Source organism: Taudactylus pleione, unplaced genomic scaffold (assembly GCF_031769625.1).
Source record: "Taudactylus pleione unplaced genomic scaffold, aTauple2 ptg000092l, whole genome shotgun sequence".
Classification (NCBI taxonomy): domain Eukaryota; kingdom Metazoa; phylum Chordata; class Amphibia; order Anura; family Myobatrachidae; genus Taudactylus; species Taudactylus pleione.
Window position 1 is genome coordinate 6,469,103 of NW_028284494.1, and position 16,292 is coordinate 6,485,394.

Sequence of the window (16,292 nt, forward strand, 5' to 3'; positions counted from 1 at the left end):
GGGCATAAGCCGGTTTACGTGCCCTGAGCATAGTCTTTACTACTGCCCGAGAAAATACCTTAGATCTTAAGAGGGATGTCTGAAAAGCCACGCTGTCAAAGACAGACGACCCAAGTCCCAGTGTAGACATGGACCCTGAGATAACAGATCCGACCTTTGAGGCAGCAAAAGAGAAGCATCGAAGGAGAGTCTCTGAAGGTCTGAGTACTAATGTTGTCTGGGTCACGCTGGAGCCACAAGGTCAGTGCATCAGTCTTGTTTGAACTTCCGAAGAACTCGAGGAAGGAGGGAAACAGGAGGAAACCGGTACGCAAACTGAAAGTTCCACTTTATGGACCATGAGTCTAAGAAGGTTGCCGCGGCATTTTTTGTTCTTGAACCGTACACCATCAGCTTGTGTTTGTGTTGAGAGGCCATGAGGTCTACATCAGTTAGGCCCCACTTGTCCACAAGGAGTTCACTTGTCCAACACTTCAGGGTGGAGAGACCACTTCCCGGCCTGTACATCATAACGGTTGAGGAAGTACGCTTCCCAATTCAGGACTCGGGGAATGAACACTGCTGAGATTGCCAGAAGGTTTTTTTTCCCCCAAGTGAGAATGTGAACCACTTCGGACATGGCTGCCTGACTTCAAGTGCCTCCTTGGTGATTGAGGTAGGCTACTGCCGTGGCATTGTCGGACTGTACCTGTACAGGTCGTCCCTGAAGAATATGTTGCGCCAGAGTGAGGGCTTTGTATACTGCTCGGCGTGCCAACAACGTTGATTGGTAGAGCTGTCTCGACCGGTGGCGGCCCTGGAAGGAGTGCGGCCCGGTCACCATGCTCCAACCCCAGAGACAGGCATCTGTCGTCAGGATGACCCAGTCCAGGAGAGACGTCTGGTTAGGTGAGACGTCTGTAACCATGAGAGGGAAAGACTAACCTTTGGAGATAGAACCATTGTTTGGGATTTTAATCGATGAGACAATCTGTTCCACCTGGAGAGGATCAGGAGTTCATTACGTTTTAACATAGTGCACTACTCATGACATTTCACCTCTCTTCCTTTGTTCTTGGATACTTTATATTGATGTCTGTGGTAGCAGTACAATATAGCAGGGCCCATGTTTCTCTAATCTTTGAGAAGTAACCCAAATATTCTTCTGCGATTGTTAATTCTTTATTGAGGATCAGGAGTTGCAGAGGTCTTGAGTGGAATTGGGCGTACTCCACCATGTCTAAGGTGGAGACCATGGATCCCAGGACCAGCATTGCTTTGTGAATGGACACTTAGCGACTGTGAAGTAGTCTACGCACACGCTGCTGCAGTGTGGAGATCTTGTCAGCTGTTAGGAAGATTCTTTGAACATGAGAATCTAGGAGAGCCAGACACCCCCAAACTAGCCCAGCTAAACCACTCCAAGGCACCGCTCTAATAAGAAAAGTGAAGTGTAAAGAAAATAGTTAAGAGCAGCCACAGCTGCATATACAGAATAAAAATAAAAAATGAAATACATACTGTATATAAAAAACAGGCCGTGAAACGTTAAAATGTGCTGTAAAGAAAAACTATTATAATGCAGCGCCCTGAAGCAGATCAACCAAAGCAATCCATGGGGACCAGCACCCCAAAAATGAACCAAAGCTGGACTACAGAGTCTAATTATTTGCAGGACTTACCTATATTGTGCCTCTGACTGGTGTGCATATTACAATGCCAGACTCCATGCTATAAACCAATGTGGTAGGGGTGCTAGTCCATTTCCTTTACACTTAACTTTTATTAGAGCGGTGCCTTGGGGTGGCTTAGCTGGGCTAGTTGGGGGTTTCCTGAGCTCTGGATTTGAACCCTAGTATGTTAGGGACCTACCGTACAGAGGTATAACGGAAGTGGTGGGTAGGCCCATAACCTTGGCCAAGATTATGCCAAAAACCTCTATTTACTGCAAAAAATGTATTTATATACAAACAGTTAATTTGGAATTGTGCACTTGTATTTCTTCTTTTTGTATAAAAAAATTGAGATATATATATATATATATATATATATATATATATATATATATATATATATCTCTATATCAATGGTCTCCACAGGTAGCACCTCCAATTAACAAAAAAAAATTTATATATATATATATATACACACATACACACTTGGTATGTGATATTGCCATTTTGGAGCCCTTGGAGTGCTGTGTCTTATTTGGATGGCATGGAAATTTTCACGCAAGTACCAGGGTCAGATGCATTGGACAGTGCAGACTGCCGGCAGTTCTGGGACAAATATACACACACACACACACACACACACACAGTGTGCAGTCTGAGGCCCATTTTCTATGTACTCTAGCCCCCAAGATGGACCATTCTTTGTGAAGGAACCAGGGAGGATTTCTTCCAATTGATTAACCAGCCATGATTCTGAAGAAAGGCAATGATAACCTGAAGATGTTGAAGAGCCTCTGGGGAGCATGCTAAAAACAAGGTAGTCGTCCAGGTATGGTAAGCAGTCTGACTCCCTGACAATCGAGGTGACCTGCCATAATCCTGGTAAAAACCTGTGGTGCTGTAGAAAGTCCAAAGGGCAGAGACTGGAACTGGAAATGTTGCTGTAGAACAGCAAGCCTGAGAAATATCTGGTGAGAAGGCGCTTTAGGAATATGTAGGTAAGCGTCCCAAATATCCAGTGACACCATAAACTCCCAAGGCTCCATAGCTAGGACTATAGAGTGCAGGGTTTCCATCCACAACCTGGGTACCCCGATAAATTTGTTCAGGAATTTGAGGTTGAGAATAGGCCGGTAAGACCCATTTGGCTTCTGATCCAGAAACGAGGTGGAATAATAAACCTGTCCCTCTCTGAGATAAAGGGACCGGAACTATCACCCCCGCCTGCAGTAATGACTGAATAGCCTTCTGTATAAGCAGGGCCTTGATTGGGTCAGAGTAAGTGCCTATGCAGAAAAACGGTTGGGGCGGTATTAGGAAAGAGGGCGTACCCGTAAGAGACCACTTCCTGTACCCAAGCGTCTGAGGTAATTTGACGCCAGCGCCAGGTAAAGAGAAGAAGTCGGCCTCCTACTCTGATCACACAGAGGACGGTTTATCCTCTGATTTTGCAGCAGGAAGGCGGGTGGCCCATGCCTGCTTGGGCCTAGGTTTGGTTGACTTAGAGGAAGCCTGCTGTCGAGGAAAGGACTGATGTGAAAAAAAAAAATCAAAACAGACAGCGCTAGCAGATCACATACAATGCAAAAAAGTAACTTCAGAATTGGCACTAAAATCAACTACTCAGACTCTGTGTGGTAGGCTATAGCGCTACATAACCTGGCTCAAGGGAGCGGTATGTACGGGGACCCGGACCTTGCCTTCCCAGAGAGCTGTGGCTGAACCTTGGAGAAAATGGCCGCCGGAGACCTGAAGGGGCGGGGCCGGAGAGGAAATGCAGCTTAGACTCCAAGGAATAGCGCCTTGAGCTGGCGGAGGAACCGCTTAAACAGGGAAACCTGGCCTCCCCTGGCTGATCCTTGACCCCAGGGACACTGGTTTCCAGCACCATATGTACCCTGGTGGTCTTAGTGGAGCATGCGGACTGCCCCGGTGTACACTCAGCTTCCTCCAGTCTGTGCCGAGACCAGAGGAAAGACTGCCACCCACGCTCGGTCTACCGCAAGCGATAATCCACCTTACCTGTCTCCTAGTTCAGAGTTCAAGTCTATGGTCATCCCGCAGGGCCAGCTAGCAAGGTCCCTGGGTGCCCGTTGAAGAGTACCAGACGAAACTGGAGTCGCTACGCCCGGAGGGGTGATGGAGTGTCAGCACAGACGTGTCATGGACAGTCTGATGCTGAATACTCAGTGGTAAAATAAGTAAAAACTATTAAATCAAAGAAATAAAAGCTTAGGAGCTGCCAAAAGCAGTCAACTGTCTAAAGGGTGATCTGACTCCTGCAGACACCAGAACTAACTGGGGGAGGAGTATAGGGGGAAGGACCAGTGCCCCTGGGAGTCAGCAGCTTTAACTAACTGGTTTTAACCTCCACCTAAACCCCAAGGTATCCCTGTGGATCCCTATGGACCCTGAAGAAGAAATCGCAGTGACAGTTATAACAGTTATTCAGGAATAAAAAAGGCAGTATAACACAGCAGAACTTACGCAAGTCACATAAAACGCAATGATATTGATATATAATATATGTCAACTACGAAAAACACAAAATCTTAGTAGGATATTGAGCTCTGTATAACCTGGCCACCAAGGAGATGTATACAGGGAGACTGACCAAACCTCCTGAGATTCGCAGCTACAGTAGAGCACCTGAAAATGATCTCTGGGCGTCTCAAATACAAGGGAGGCAGTGAGGAGCAACCCAGATGTGGGTAACCTAGTCTCTGGAGCTGCATCTGGGCTGGGGGAGGGACTGCCAGGGAGAGCCTACCGCCCCCTAGGCTGTCTCAATCCACTGCCGCCACTGTCCCCAGCGCCAAAATTAACTGCCCCAGTGGTCTAGTGGAAAAAGCAGTCCTCAGGGACAACAGCAGCCTCCGGCAGGTCTCCACTGCCGGAGGTACGGACTGCCACGTGGTTGCCCCCCCAAGTGGGGAACCACCTTACCTGTATCCCCGTGTCTCCGGCTGCATCCTAGGCTCAGTGTCTATTCAAACTCCGCTGGCGCACGCCAAAATCTCCAGTTCCCTCACTGGTTTTGCGGCGCCAGTGGGAGTAGATGGAGCAGCAGCACGGGCGTCCATCCGGACACCTAGCGCTGCTTACTCATTAAAAATGAAAAAAAAACGGGACTGCCCAAGCAGTCCCCTGTTCCAAGGTACACTGATTCTGCGCACCAAACAAAACATGCTAGAAGATAATTTCTGTGGACCCTATGTAACCCGAAGAAGAAACATGGGCTGTTAATGCTCCCTGAGGAATCAGTTTTGGAAACACTGGTCTAGATGGATGCAGTACCCATATGCCAAACAGGGATTTCACTATGGAGTCCATTTCTTCTCCTATTTCGCAGGGTCACTGATTTCTAAAGTATGTTTATAGTGTGCTCAGTTTTTTTCAGTAAAGCCTTCACACCCTGCTATACTTGTTCACTACTGCTCTACCAATAACTTTATTATTAATAGTGCTCCCCATGACAATATTGCTGTACTGTACCTCCTGATGCCTGTGCTCCCTGACTTCTCCATTACTTTTTGTTATTCATAAACATGTATTTTCATGTATTTACAATGTCTTGTGTATACTTAATATTCGTGCCAGTTTGTTATACTAACTTCATACTCTTATTGTATAGCACCTTGAGATGTTTTTTTTCTGTATTAGTTTTGTTAATTAGTATTGTTTCTTTTTCTGTTAATTGAAAAAAAAAAAATCAATAAAGATTTCTCAATTAAAAATAAGTCACAACATTAAGACAATCTTAACTCACCTCTGCCGAAACTGCCCCTGTCAGATCTTTTCCCTAAAACAATGACAGAAATGAAATTCAACTTTTGCAAACTATTTCCAAAAACAAAAACATAAATTTGATATACAAAAGGGGTGTGACAAATGGCGGATTAAATGAACTAAAACAGCAGATTGATTTCTACTTATGGTAGATATTAGCAAAGACAAATTGGTATATGCAGAGTAACCTTTAATTGAAAAGAAAAAAAATTTAAATAGGATTTTATTACATTTTAGCTGTGCAATTTTTCGGAATCCATTAACCCATACTTTAAACTTACAGAAAATTATGGCTCGACCAAATTAGGTGCGAAGGGCTTGCAGCTTGAGTGCCACTTACGGTACCACCTGTCACGCAAATTTTTGCTCGCAGCTTTATGGGGAAGGGGGGGGGGGGATTGTACACAGTTACAAAAGCAACTCGCCTTTTCGTTCCTAATTCGATCAAGCTGTGTGTCAATAATACTGATGCAAATTTACCTCTGTCAAAACTGCCCCCATCTGATCTGTTACCTTAAAAAAAAAAGGTAGAACATAATATCAGACATTGGTATGTAATGAAAAAAAAAAACACCTTAACGTGGATATATGAAGCTAGGCATTCCTCTAGATTTGTGGAGATAGATTATAAGGGGGTGTAACTTTTCTAAAGCAATCATAAAAAAAAAAAATCACAGGGTGAGAATCTTCGGCTTACGCACGATAACTCAGATTCCGGAAAAAGTACCCGGGGATATGGGTTAAAGTATTTGCAGCGGTGGCAATATGGGGAGATAAGCCAACTTGCCGCAGGTCATTGTTCAAGCGAGGAGGTGAATAGAAATCCACGTTAAGTGCAGCCTACAGACACACTGAATGTATGATAATTGATTTTTTCCCAAAATGCCATTTTATATACTTAGGGATTAAAATAGTGGGGGTTGATCTCTATTTTGGGTAGTTACAGGTCAGGAAATCTCAAATCAGTATGTTTAGAGTACCTACAATTTTCAAAAAAATTTAACAAAATTTAAAGTTTCAATTACAATACAGCAGGTGCATTTCTTTGGTTACTATTAGTAACCCAACAATTAAACCCATACGTTAAAAAAAAAAAAAAAAAACTTGCAGCAATTTCTATTTCATAAATACTGATGCCAACTCACCTCTGTCGAAACTGCCCCCATCAGTTCTGTTTCCTTAAAAAATTTATAAATAAATTCAACATTTTTTAACCCCCCAAATAAAACAACAGAGGACAAGAAAAACAAAGCAAAAATTTGTTTTATAAAGGGGTGTGCGCAAATTGGTGGGGAAGGCATAGATGGTAAAATCTACAAGTTGGTGAGAATTTCTAATTAAAAAATAGTAAAAATGTACCCAAGCTAAATTGATGTAAAATGATCTACACAGATTACAAATGTGGGGGTTGATAAATAATTTGGGCAGAAACTGGTTCAGAAAAATTAAATCAGTATGTATAGAGTGCCTACAAATTTTCAAAACACAAAATCCAAAGTTTGCTATGAATTTTAGCAGGTTTTGCATCAAGCTGTTTTATACAGATAATTATGCAGAAACTACAGTGCCTGCAGAATTTTAAAAATGAAAAAATTCCCAGCGATATGGATACATAATTGCGGAATTCATTAATAACCCCACAATTCACCCATTCTTTAGACTAATTGGAAATTTTACATTATAAATACACCTTTTATATCATAAAAACTCACCTCTGTCGAAACTACCCCCATCAGATCTATTTCCTTAAAGAACAAAAGGCAAACTTAATATTTTGTAAACAAAAAACCCACAAGAAAAAAATATATATATTTTTTACTATATAAACGTGTGCACAAACTGGTGGTGGGAAGTTGGGGGTAATATTTTCAAGTTGGTTGGCTACAAAACATAATAAATGCTATTTAAACCATAATTGAAACATACATCATAAATACATCTATTTTACATCGTATAAACTCACCTCTGTCGAAACTGCCCCCATCAGATTTATTTCCTTAAAGAACAAAGGTAAAATTCAACGTTTTGTAAACAAATTAAAACCTCTCTCCAAAAATAAGTAACTTAGGAAAAAACGTCGTTTTTTTTTTTTTATATAAAACGTGCACGCAAACTGGGGGGGAGGGGGGAGGCTTGGGGGTAATATTTTCAAATTGGGTGATTAAAAAAAAAAAAAAACAGAAAAACATTGTTACTTAAACCATTCTATCCAGTCTAACTAAAACAGTGGGTTGAGTGCTACTCTGGGTAGATATTGGTTAGGAAATCTGAAATGAGTATGTGCATAGCAACGTTCAATATCCAGGACATTTTTAATACGATATTGTAGTGGGATATCTTTAAGCTTTGAGTTGCAGCAGGTACAAATCTCAAGAGCAACAATTCACTCATATTTTGCCTGTCAAATTATATGTCAACACTGATGTAAACTCACCTCTGTCGAAATTGCCCCAGTCAGATCTATTCCCTTAAAAAATTGTGGAAATTAAATTCAATATTTGCACATAAAGCATACTCCCCCAACACACTTTGTAATGTAGGAATGTATTTTATACATCGGGGTAATACAGGCATGACATCAACACCTCCCCCAAAATAAATAAAAAAAACACACAATTTGAGTGGATAATAATTTCCATAACTTTTCTTAAAAAGATTTTAAGCGTTATTGAAGTTGCTGCAATTCTTAAAGTTTATAATTCACCTCAAATTCCTAATGATTATTTTTATGGAAAAAGTCAAGATGGTGGTGATGCAGTTTGAAAAAGCATATACCGTGAAACTAAGACTAACAGTGTACTAGTTCTAGTACCACAGAACTGCACATAACCAATAAGCTTTGCTCTACAGCAGATAATTTTGTTTGACCCCCCATGTATTTAAGAAATGTAAGTGTTTGGTGTCTTGGATGGCTCATACTATGGAACAGTGAAGTGATCTAGCAATGACTGCTGCAGACCTGGGACCTATCACATGCAGTGCAATAATTTCTTTGGAGAGCTCACTACTATTACTTTTAACTTTCTGAGTAAAATCAATTACCTCTTTGGCTTCCAAAACATCTTTCCACGGATCCAAAGTTTTGATTGAAATCACTGTTGGCTAAAATTGAGAAAAACAGTTCTATGGTGGGAATATGAAATGTCTACATTTACTTTATTTTATACCTCATGAAACAGAAACAAGACATTTATAACATGTATTTCACTAATAGAAAAATTAACGAGAGATTGCATACAAGATAACACTATACAAAACTCATATTTTGGATATGAACGAGCCACAGACTTGAAGCATAATTAGTGGTTATATTTAAAATAATCGCAATAAGTAGTGGCAGTTTGTTTGCAGTTTATCATGACAAATGTTCATATTACACCTTTACAATAAAACACTAAATATATTTAAAAAAAAAAAACATTTAATTTTTTTTTTGTTACCTGAAACGAGCTATATTAAAACATTTTAAACTAATTCAGTAATAGCAAAGTATGTGTGCATATCTAAATCTCTCATCCCCTATAAAAGTCTGATTCAATAAGGTTAAAGAATGTGTATTTTTAAGATCACCATTTGTAGACTAATTAATATAAAAAAAATTATATATATATATATATATATATATATATATATATATATATATATATAAAAAAAATTCCTATTCAAGTCAGTCACACACTGTAACAAGATGACTATAGCAGACTCAGAACTGGTTTACCAGGTCACTTAACATATCGGGATGTGGTCTGGAACCAGACGGTCTAAATGCCGACCGCCGGCTTCCAGAATGCTTTATCCCGACTAAAAAGTGGGAGGCACATATAGAAACCGTTGTAATTCCTACACCGTTCACCTGATTTGGTTGTAATTACCCTCAAATTAAATCTGAAAGTCTGCAGTTAAAGCACATCTTGTTTGTTTCATTTCAAAGCTTTTGTGGTGGTGAATAGAGGCCAAAATATGAAAATTCTGTCAATGTCCCAATATATATGCACCTGACTGTAGATGGACAATCTGGCATACTGAAATTCGGCACTTAACCTTTTAGAAACTTATCACCGGAACACACAGCATTGGCAAATGTTCACTTATAGCCTCTGACGTTAAAAGAGAAACGAGTGTAAACCACTGTGCTATGAGAAATTTCCTATCAAGCATTGCCATGGTTCTGCTACTAATATCCCTACCTTGTAAAAGCACAATACAAGCTGTATAATCAAAGCTAAGAATTTCGTTATTCACAACACTCATCTCTTTCAATAAAAGGGGAGACTTATTTTACCTGTTAAGTCCTTTTCTTCGAACTCCATAGAGGACATAGGGACTACACTGGGTATAAGCTGGCAGGTGGAGTTTGGGAACCAAATAGTCAATTTCTTCAGAGATGTCCAAGCTCAGGCTCCTCCCCCCATTACTTGCCCCAAGACCAGTCAAGTTAGCAAGGCAGGAACTGGAAGAAGGAGAAGGAAAACACACAGAGAAACAACCGAAGACACAGGGAAACCAGAAAACGAGGAAAAAACCCTGCCAGTCATGTGTGTTAGGGTGGGCACCGTGTTTGAAGTTAAGGACTTAACCAGGTATAACGAATCTCCTTTTCTTATTCACCTATCCATAGGGGACACAGGGACTATGCTGGGGATAGTCCCAAAGCAATCCTCCTAAGGTTGGGGATGCTCATGAGCTGCCCTGAGTACCCGTCGCCCAAAGACCGCATCCGTGGAGGCGAAGGTATCAAACACATAAAAGTGGATAAACATGTTAACAGAATACCAATTGGCCGCCTTGCAAAACTGCTTCACAGAAGAACTACGACCAGCTGCCCAAGAGGTACCAACCGACCTTGTGGAATGAGCAGTCACCACGGCTGGACCAGAAGTTTCACCGCTACATACGCGTGCCGGATGGATTAAGGTCTGTTTCGTAGCTGGCCAACCTCGCTTGTGGAATCCAGAGAATGAATAGGGAATCCAACTTCCGGATATCCCTGGCACAATCGACAGATGCGGAGGGCCCTTACAACATTCAAAGAGGCCTTAAATGCCGAATTCTCCAGAGACTGAAAGGCCAGTACCAATCTCCTGATTGAGGTGGAATCTAGAAACCACTTTCAGAAGGTAACCTAGTCTACTCCGAAGAACGTCCCGGTCCGAGTGAAAGACCAGAAAAGGAAAGCGATACGACAGTACGCCCAAGTCTGACACTCTTAGCCAAAGCAATAGCCAGGAGTAAAATAGTCTGTCAGCCAACGAAGGCCCACCAAATCCAAAGGCTCGTCCCACGGAGCCACCGGAGGAACAAACAGAGGCTGCACGTGGAGAACACCCTAAAAGAAGGTATGAACATCCGGCATCAAGGCAATCTGTCTGTGAAAGAGAACAGAACGGGCCAAGCCTATACTTTTTTCTGTAAAAGCATTTTATAAATTTTTCAATAGTACAAAATAGAAAGTATTGACATTGGGACCATACAATTTGTCATCAACAGGTAAACAATGCAAGAATACAGTGTACAAACATAAGGATGACTCAAGAAGCAGCTAAATGGCAAAAGTACTCCGCATGGCACATTCATGTATCAGTAAAAAAAAGTCTTCGTGGTCCATAAGGCAGAAGTCACAACAAGAAAATACTATGGTGATCCTGCAGTAGCATGGGCTGAAGCATAACACAGGATTATGATATGCGGAAGCAATACTGTATATATGAAACACAAGTTTTAATGACCCGTATAACAAACCAATACCAGCAACACCCTCAAAAAATAATAAAAAATAAAAGAAACAGATGTAGGCAATAAAGAGGGAAGAGGGGAGACAAGACAAAGGGTCTTAGCTTAAAGCATATGTTTTCCATTAACTAGATGTCTAATGTAATAAGGCGCTTAAAAAGAGAAAAAAATAAAATGTACAGCAAACTGAAGCATAAATAATCATGAGAACTGTCTAAGACGGTACCAAGTGGCGGATGCAAACATCTTCTGGATCTGTTGTTGAACAGTAGAGTAACTTAACAATACAGGTTTCCCACTTTTTATTGAAATGCTCCACCTCAATCTCCAGCAATGCAGTCTGGCGATCATAATAGATCAGTTCTAGCACTACAGCCTTAACCTCAGCGAGTAAAGGAGGGTTTTTTTTGATCCAGTGCATCAAAATCAGCTTTTGAGCCACCGTTAAAACAGAGTGCCGGAACTATGTTTCTAAAACCTAAGTTCCAATGTGAAAAATTTAGAAACAGACAGGGAATAGGACGTTTGATCAGATTGATAGAAAAGACTTGGTTTAGAAATGCTACTACTTTATCCCAAACACACCTTATTTTGACGCATTCCCAGAAATTGTGGAAGAATGAAGCATTTATCGCACCACATTTTGGACAGTAACCAGATTCACCCGGGACCATGTGTTTTCTCTGTGCTTGCGAGACATGCTCTGTGAACAACTTTTAGGTGAACCTCCAGTAGATCCATTGAGTGTAAGTATTTCAAAGAAGTGGAACAATGCTGTATCAACACTTCAGAAGTCTCCAGGGAAGGGATATCATTGACCCAATTTTTCAGTGTACCAGCCCAAGGGAAGTGTTTTTTATTTTTAAGTAAAGATGGGTATCAAGTCTGTACTTTTAAAGGAAGACAGACGAAGACCCAAATCTAGGCCGCACTGTAAAAACTAGACGACTCGGGAAAGCCGGAAGGTTCTGGGGGTTAAAACCTCTGTAAGAACACCAGGAGAACAGCACCAATTCCGATGAGAACTTGCCGGAAAGTTTCCACGCATTGGACATGGTGCGAATGACTGACCCTGACAGAGTCCTGAAAACACCTCGAAATTCGAGGACATTGATCTGGAGATCTGGTTAGGATAAATAGGTCGTCCGGGTAAGGGAGAATTCTGATACCCTTGATCCGCAAGTGAGCTGCCATGACCTTCATAAACACCCGGGGAGCCGTGGAAAGACCAAAGGACAAGGCCCGAAACTGGTAGTGCTCTTCATTGACTGCAAACCGGAGGAAATGCTGGTGACAGAGTCGGATAGGCACATGTAGAAAAGAATCCTGGATGTCTAAAAGCCGCCATGAAATCCCCCGGCTCCAGGACCAAAATGATGGAGCGCAAAGACTACATACGGAACTAAGGGGACCCGCATATACTTGAGGTATTTGAGGTTGAGAATTGGGCGGAAGGAGCGGTTTGGCTTCTGAATTGACCCCCGCTGCGCTTTTGCGGGATCTCTTGGAATGCTTGTGGTAAAAAAACATGTCTGTGTACAACTCCAAAGTCAGAACGTATCCCTACGAGACCACGCCGCCAACCAAGGTGTCTGACGTGGTCATCTAGACGTTGGAGAAAAGCAGAAGCCAGCCTCCCACACTGAGGTCACCCAGGGAGAGGCCCGCCACGTTAATAGGTGGGCTTGTTGACTGGTTTGGCAGACGGGCGTCTGTTAGGCCAGGACTGCTTGCTTTTGGGTTTTGAAATCTTAGCTGAAAAATTCGGGGACCTAGAAAAAGACTGCCCCATGCCTTCCCTTGTGGGTGAATTGAGTACGCTCAAGCTCTAGGGGCTACTGCCAAAGGCAGAAACACAGTCTTGGAAGCAGCCACTGTGGCAACTACTTTATACTATTCTGCTATAAATAGAGCGTCACCGGAATAAGGAAGGGCCGCTTTAGAAACTGAGTCAGCGCAACAGGAACGCAGCCAGAAGGCCCTTCTTGCAGACACAGGAAGAAGATGACGACATCTTGGAAGTTAAGATGCTGCTTCATCCAAATAGGAAGCAGCCCGCTATATATGCACAGGAAATAGCTGGTCGCCATGGGGCCCCCCCGACGTAAGGCCCTCCTCCAGGGTATCCAACCAAGGGCTAATCGGCACCTATGCAGGTGCCATGGCCGGACGTGCAATAGTACCTGCATGTGTATAAATTCCCTTAAGGAAAATTTTTAACTTCCTGTCAGTCGGATCCTTGAGAGAAGCTACCTGAACAGACGAGGTCTCATCCTCAGAGATACCGGAAAAATCCTCCTCTTGGTCTGAGGAGAGTGCCGAATAAGAAACCTCAACGGTCTGGTGGACAGAGCTCTCACGTCTGGACGGTCTGCATCTGGAAGTACGGTCCATTTGCTGAAAGGAGACAGACACCTGTGCTAAACCCTGCAATGATTGTGAGAAGGTGGTCATACATGGGGGTTCCAGGGCAGGCAGCTGCAATTGAGGCTGCATAATAGGGGTGGCATGGAACTCCAAAGTAGGAAGGACAGGAGCTGTAAGGCAATCCACCAACAGCGACAAGTTGGCCGCCCATGTCTGTTCCTGGCTGGAAGCAGCAGATGGGACGTCTCGCTGCATGCCTGAGCAACACCGGATACCATCCTGAACCACATCCTGTGAGGAAAGACCAGCAGAACAAGTTCTACATGTACGCAGCAAAGCCTCCTGCTCATTGGGCGCTTTGTTCTTGGAAGACATGTTAGTGTTCCAAGAAAAGTTCCACACACCGTTATATAACAGGGGTGCGCAATAGGGAACAGTGCACTGTAAGTAGGGGCCACACAAATTTAACAGAAAATAAGAGATATGGTAAGACCTTACCTTTGTTATCTCTATTTCTACGAAGTCCATATGGGTCCACAGGAGACCTTGGGGTATAGGTTGATGACGTCAGTCGTCGAGCACCTCAATAGTTACATTTGTGCTCCCAGGAAGCACCGGGCTCCTCTCCTATACCCCGCCCCCAGGCCAAGGTACCTCAGTTTCGTAACAAGCCAACACTTAATTATCACATTCTCACATACAGGAGACATAAAACAGATGACCAGAACACAGCCCATCTGCAGCACAAGTGTGACAGGGCGGAAGTCCTGTGGAACCGTATGGACTTCGAAGAAATAGAGATAACAAAGGTAAGGTCTTAACCATATCTCTTATTTTCTACTGCAGGGTCCATAGGGCTCCACAGGGGACCTTGGGGATGTCCCAAAGCAGTCTCCTTAAGGGTGGGGATGCTCCTGTGCAGAAAGGAGAATCCGCCGCCCGAAGGACGCATCCTGAGAGGTAAAGATATCAAATGCATAATACCTTAAGAAAGTATGGACAGTAGACCGCGTGGCCGACTTGCACAGCTGAACAGCAGAGGCGCCATGACGAGCTGCACACGAAGGACCCACAGACCGAGTAGAATGAGCCTTAACAGAGGACGGTACAGGAAGGCCCTCATGAAGGTAAGCCTCTGAAATTGCCAAGCGAATCCAGCCTGCCAAAGTCTGCTTAGTGGCAGGCCATCCTTTCTTTCGGAAACCAAAAAAGACAAACAACGAGTCCGACTTCCGAAATGAGTTGGTAAGGTCCACATAAGTTTGTAGAGCACGTACCACATCCAAAGAAACCTCACCAGCTGAAAGGTCTGGGGAGTTAAAAGCTGGTACTACAATTTCCTCATTAATGTGGAAGACCACCTTAGGTAGGAAACCAGGGCGAGCACGAAGAACCGCCCTGTCCCTATGAAAAATCAGAAAGGGAGGCCGACATGAAAGAGCCCCCAAATCTGACACCCTTCTGGCCGAAGCAATGGCTAGTAGAAACAGTTTTAATTTTGAGCCATTTTAAATCCACTGAGCCCAGTGGTTCAAATGGCGGTCCTTGTAGAGCCCTAAGGACCACAGTCAAATCCCAAGGAGCCACCAGTGGGATAAAGGGAGGTTGGATGCGAAGCACACCTTGCATAAAAGGTGTGTACATCCGTAAGAGTAGCAATCCTACGGTGAAAGATTACTGACAGGGCAGAAACCTGCACCTTCAGAGAAGCAAGGCAAAGACCGTGATCTAAGCCCACCTGTAGGAATGCCAAAATCCTGGATAATCCAAATGTCTGAGGATTATAACCTCTGGGGTGACACCAAAGAAGGTGTGCCACACACTGATAAATTCTCGCAGAGGCAGGCTTGCAAGCTCTGAGCATGGTGTTTCACCACAGAGCTGGAAAAACTGCCCTCTTGGAAATCAAGAGGGCAGTCTCAAGAGCCACGCCATCAAAGACTGACAAATCAGGTCCGGGTAGAGGCAACAGCATCGGAGTGTCAATGGATAGACTTCGAAGACCTGCGTACCAGTGACGTCTGGGCCACGCTGGAGCTACCAGCAGTAGCATACCTCCTCCTTGCTTGAACTTCCGAATCACCCAAGGCAGAAGGGAGAATGGAGGAAACAGGTACGCGAACTGGAAGGCCCATTTGACCAACAGAGCGTCTACTGGCAGAGCCCCCCACAGGATCAGAGTCTGTAGAGGCCGGGAATGGAACTGGCCATACTCCACCATGTCGAAGGTCAACATCATGGAGCCCAGTAACTGCATTGCCGAGTGAATCGACACCCGGCAACTGTGCAGGCAGCTGCAAACCCGCTGCTGCAGCGTGGTTATCTTGTCCCTGGTCAAGAAAATCCTCTGTTGTTGAGAATCCAACAATGCCCTAAGATGTAGCATCCTCTCTGAGGGTGTCAGCGAGGACTTCTTCCAGTTGATCAACCAATCGTGGCTTTGTAGCACTGTTATTGTCAGCTGTAGATGCTGAAGTAGTAATTCCAGAAACCTGGCTAGCAATAGTAGGTCGTCCAGGTAGGGCAACAGACTGCAGCCCCCCCAGCAGCAGCAGTTGGGCCGCCATCACTGCCATAAGTTTGGTGAACACCTTTGGTGCCATGGATAGTCCAAACGGCAGGGCCTGAAACTGGAAGTGTTGTTGCAACACTGCGAACCTGAGGTACCTCTGGTGAGCCGAAGCTATCGGGACATGCAGGTAGGCATCCTGAATGTCCAGACACACCATAAAATCCCCAGGTTCCATAGCCAGT

The 16,292-nt window shown here is 43.6% G+C and overlaps 1 protein-coding gene across 5 annotated transcripts in view; it reads right to left on the minus strand.

The window, feature by feature from the left end:
* The window catches only part of DDX4 (DEAD-box helicase 4), a 366,926-nt gene that overhangs the window by 259,004 nt on the left and 91,630 nt on the right, over positions 1-16,292 (minus strand). For 3 of the 5 annotated variants that reach the window (XM_088469405.1, XM_088469408.1, XM_088469404.1), the window contains exons 4-10: positions 8,484-8,543; positions 7,876-7,908; positions 7,405-7,437; positions 7,154-7,186; positions 6,587-6,619; positions 5,922-5,954; positions 5,422-5,454 (exon numbers count right to left, since the gene is read on the minus strand). In XM_088469405.1, coding sequence (XP_088325531.1) covers positions 5,422-5,454; positions 5,922-5,954; positions 6,587-6,619; positions 7,154-7,186; positions 7,405-7,437; positions 7,876-7,908; positions 8,484-8,543 — 258 coding nt within the window. The remainder of the gene's footprint in view (positions 1-5,421; positions 5,455-5,921; positions 5,955-6,586; positions 6,620-7,153; positions 7,187-7,404; positions 7,438-7,875; positions 7,909-8,483; positions 8,544-16,292) is intronic. The other 2 variants (XM_088469409.1, XM_088469406.1) reach the window with 1 other exon arrangement.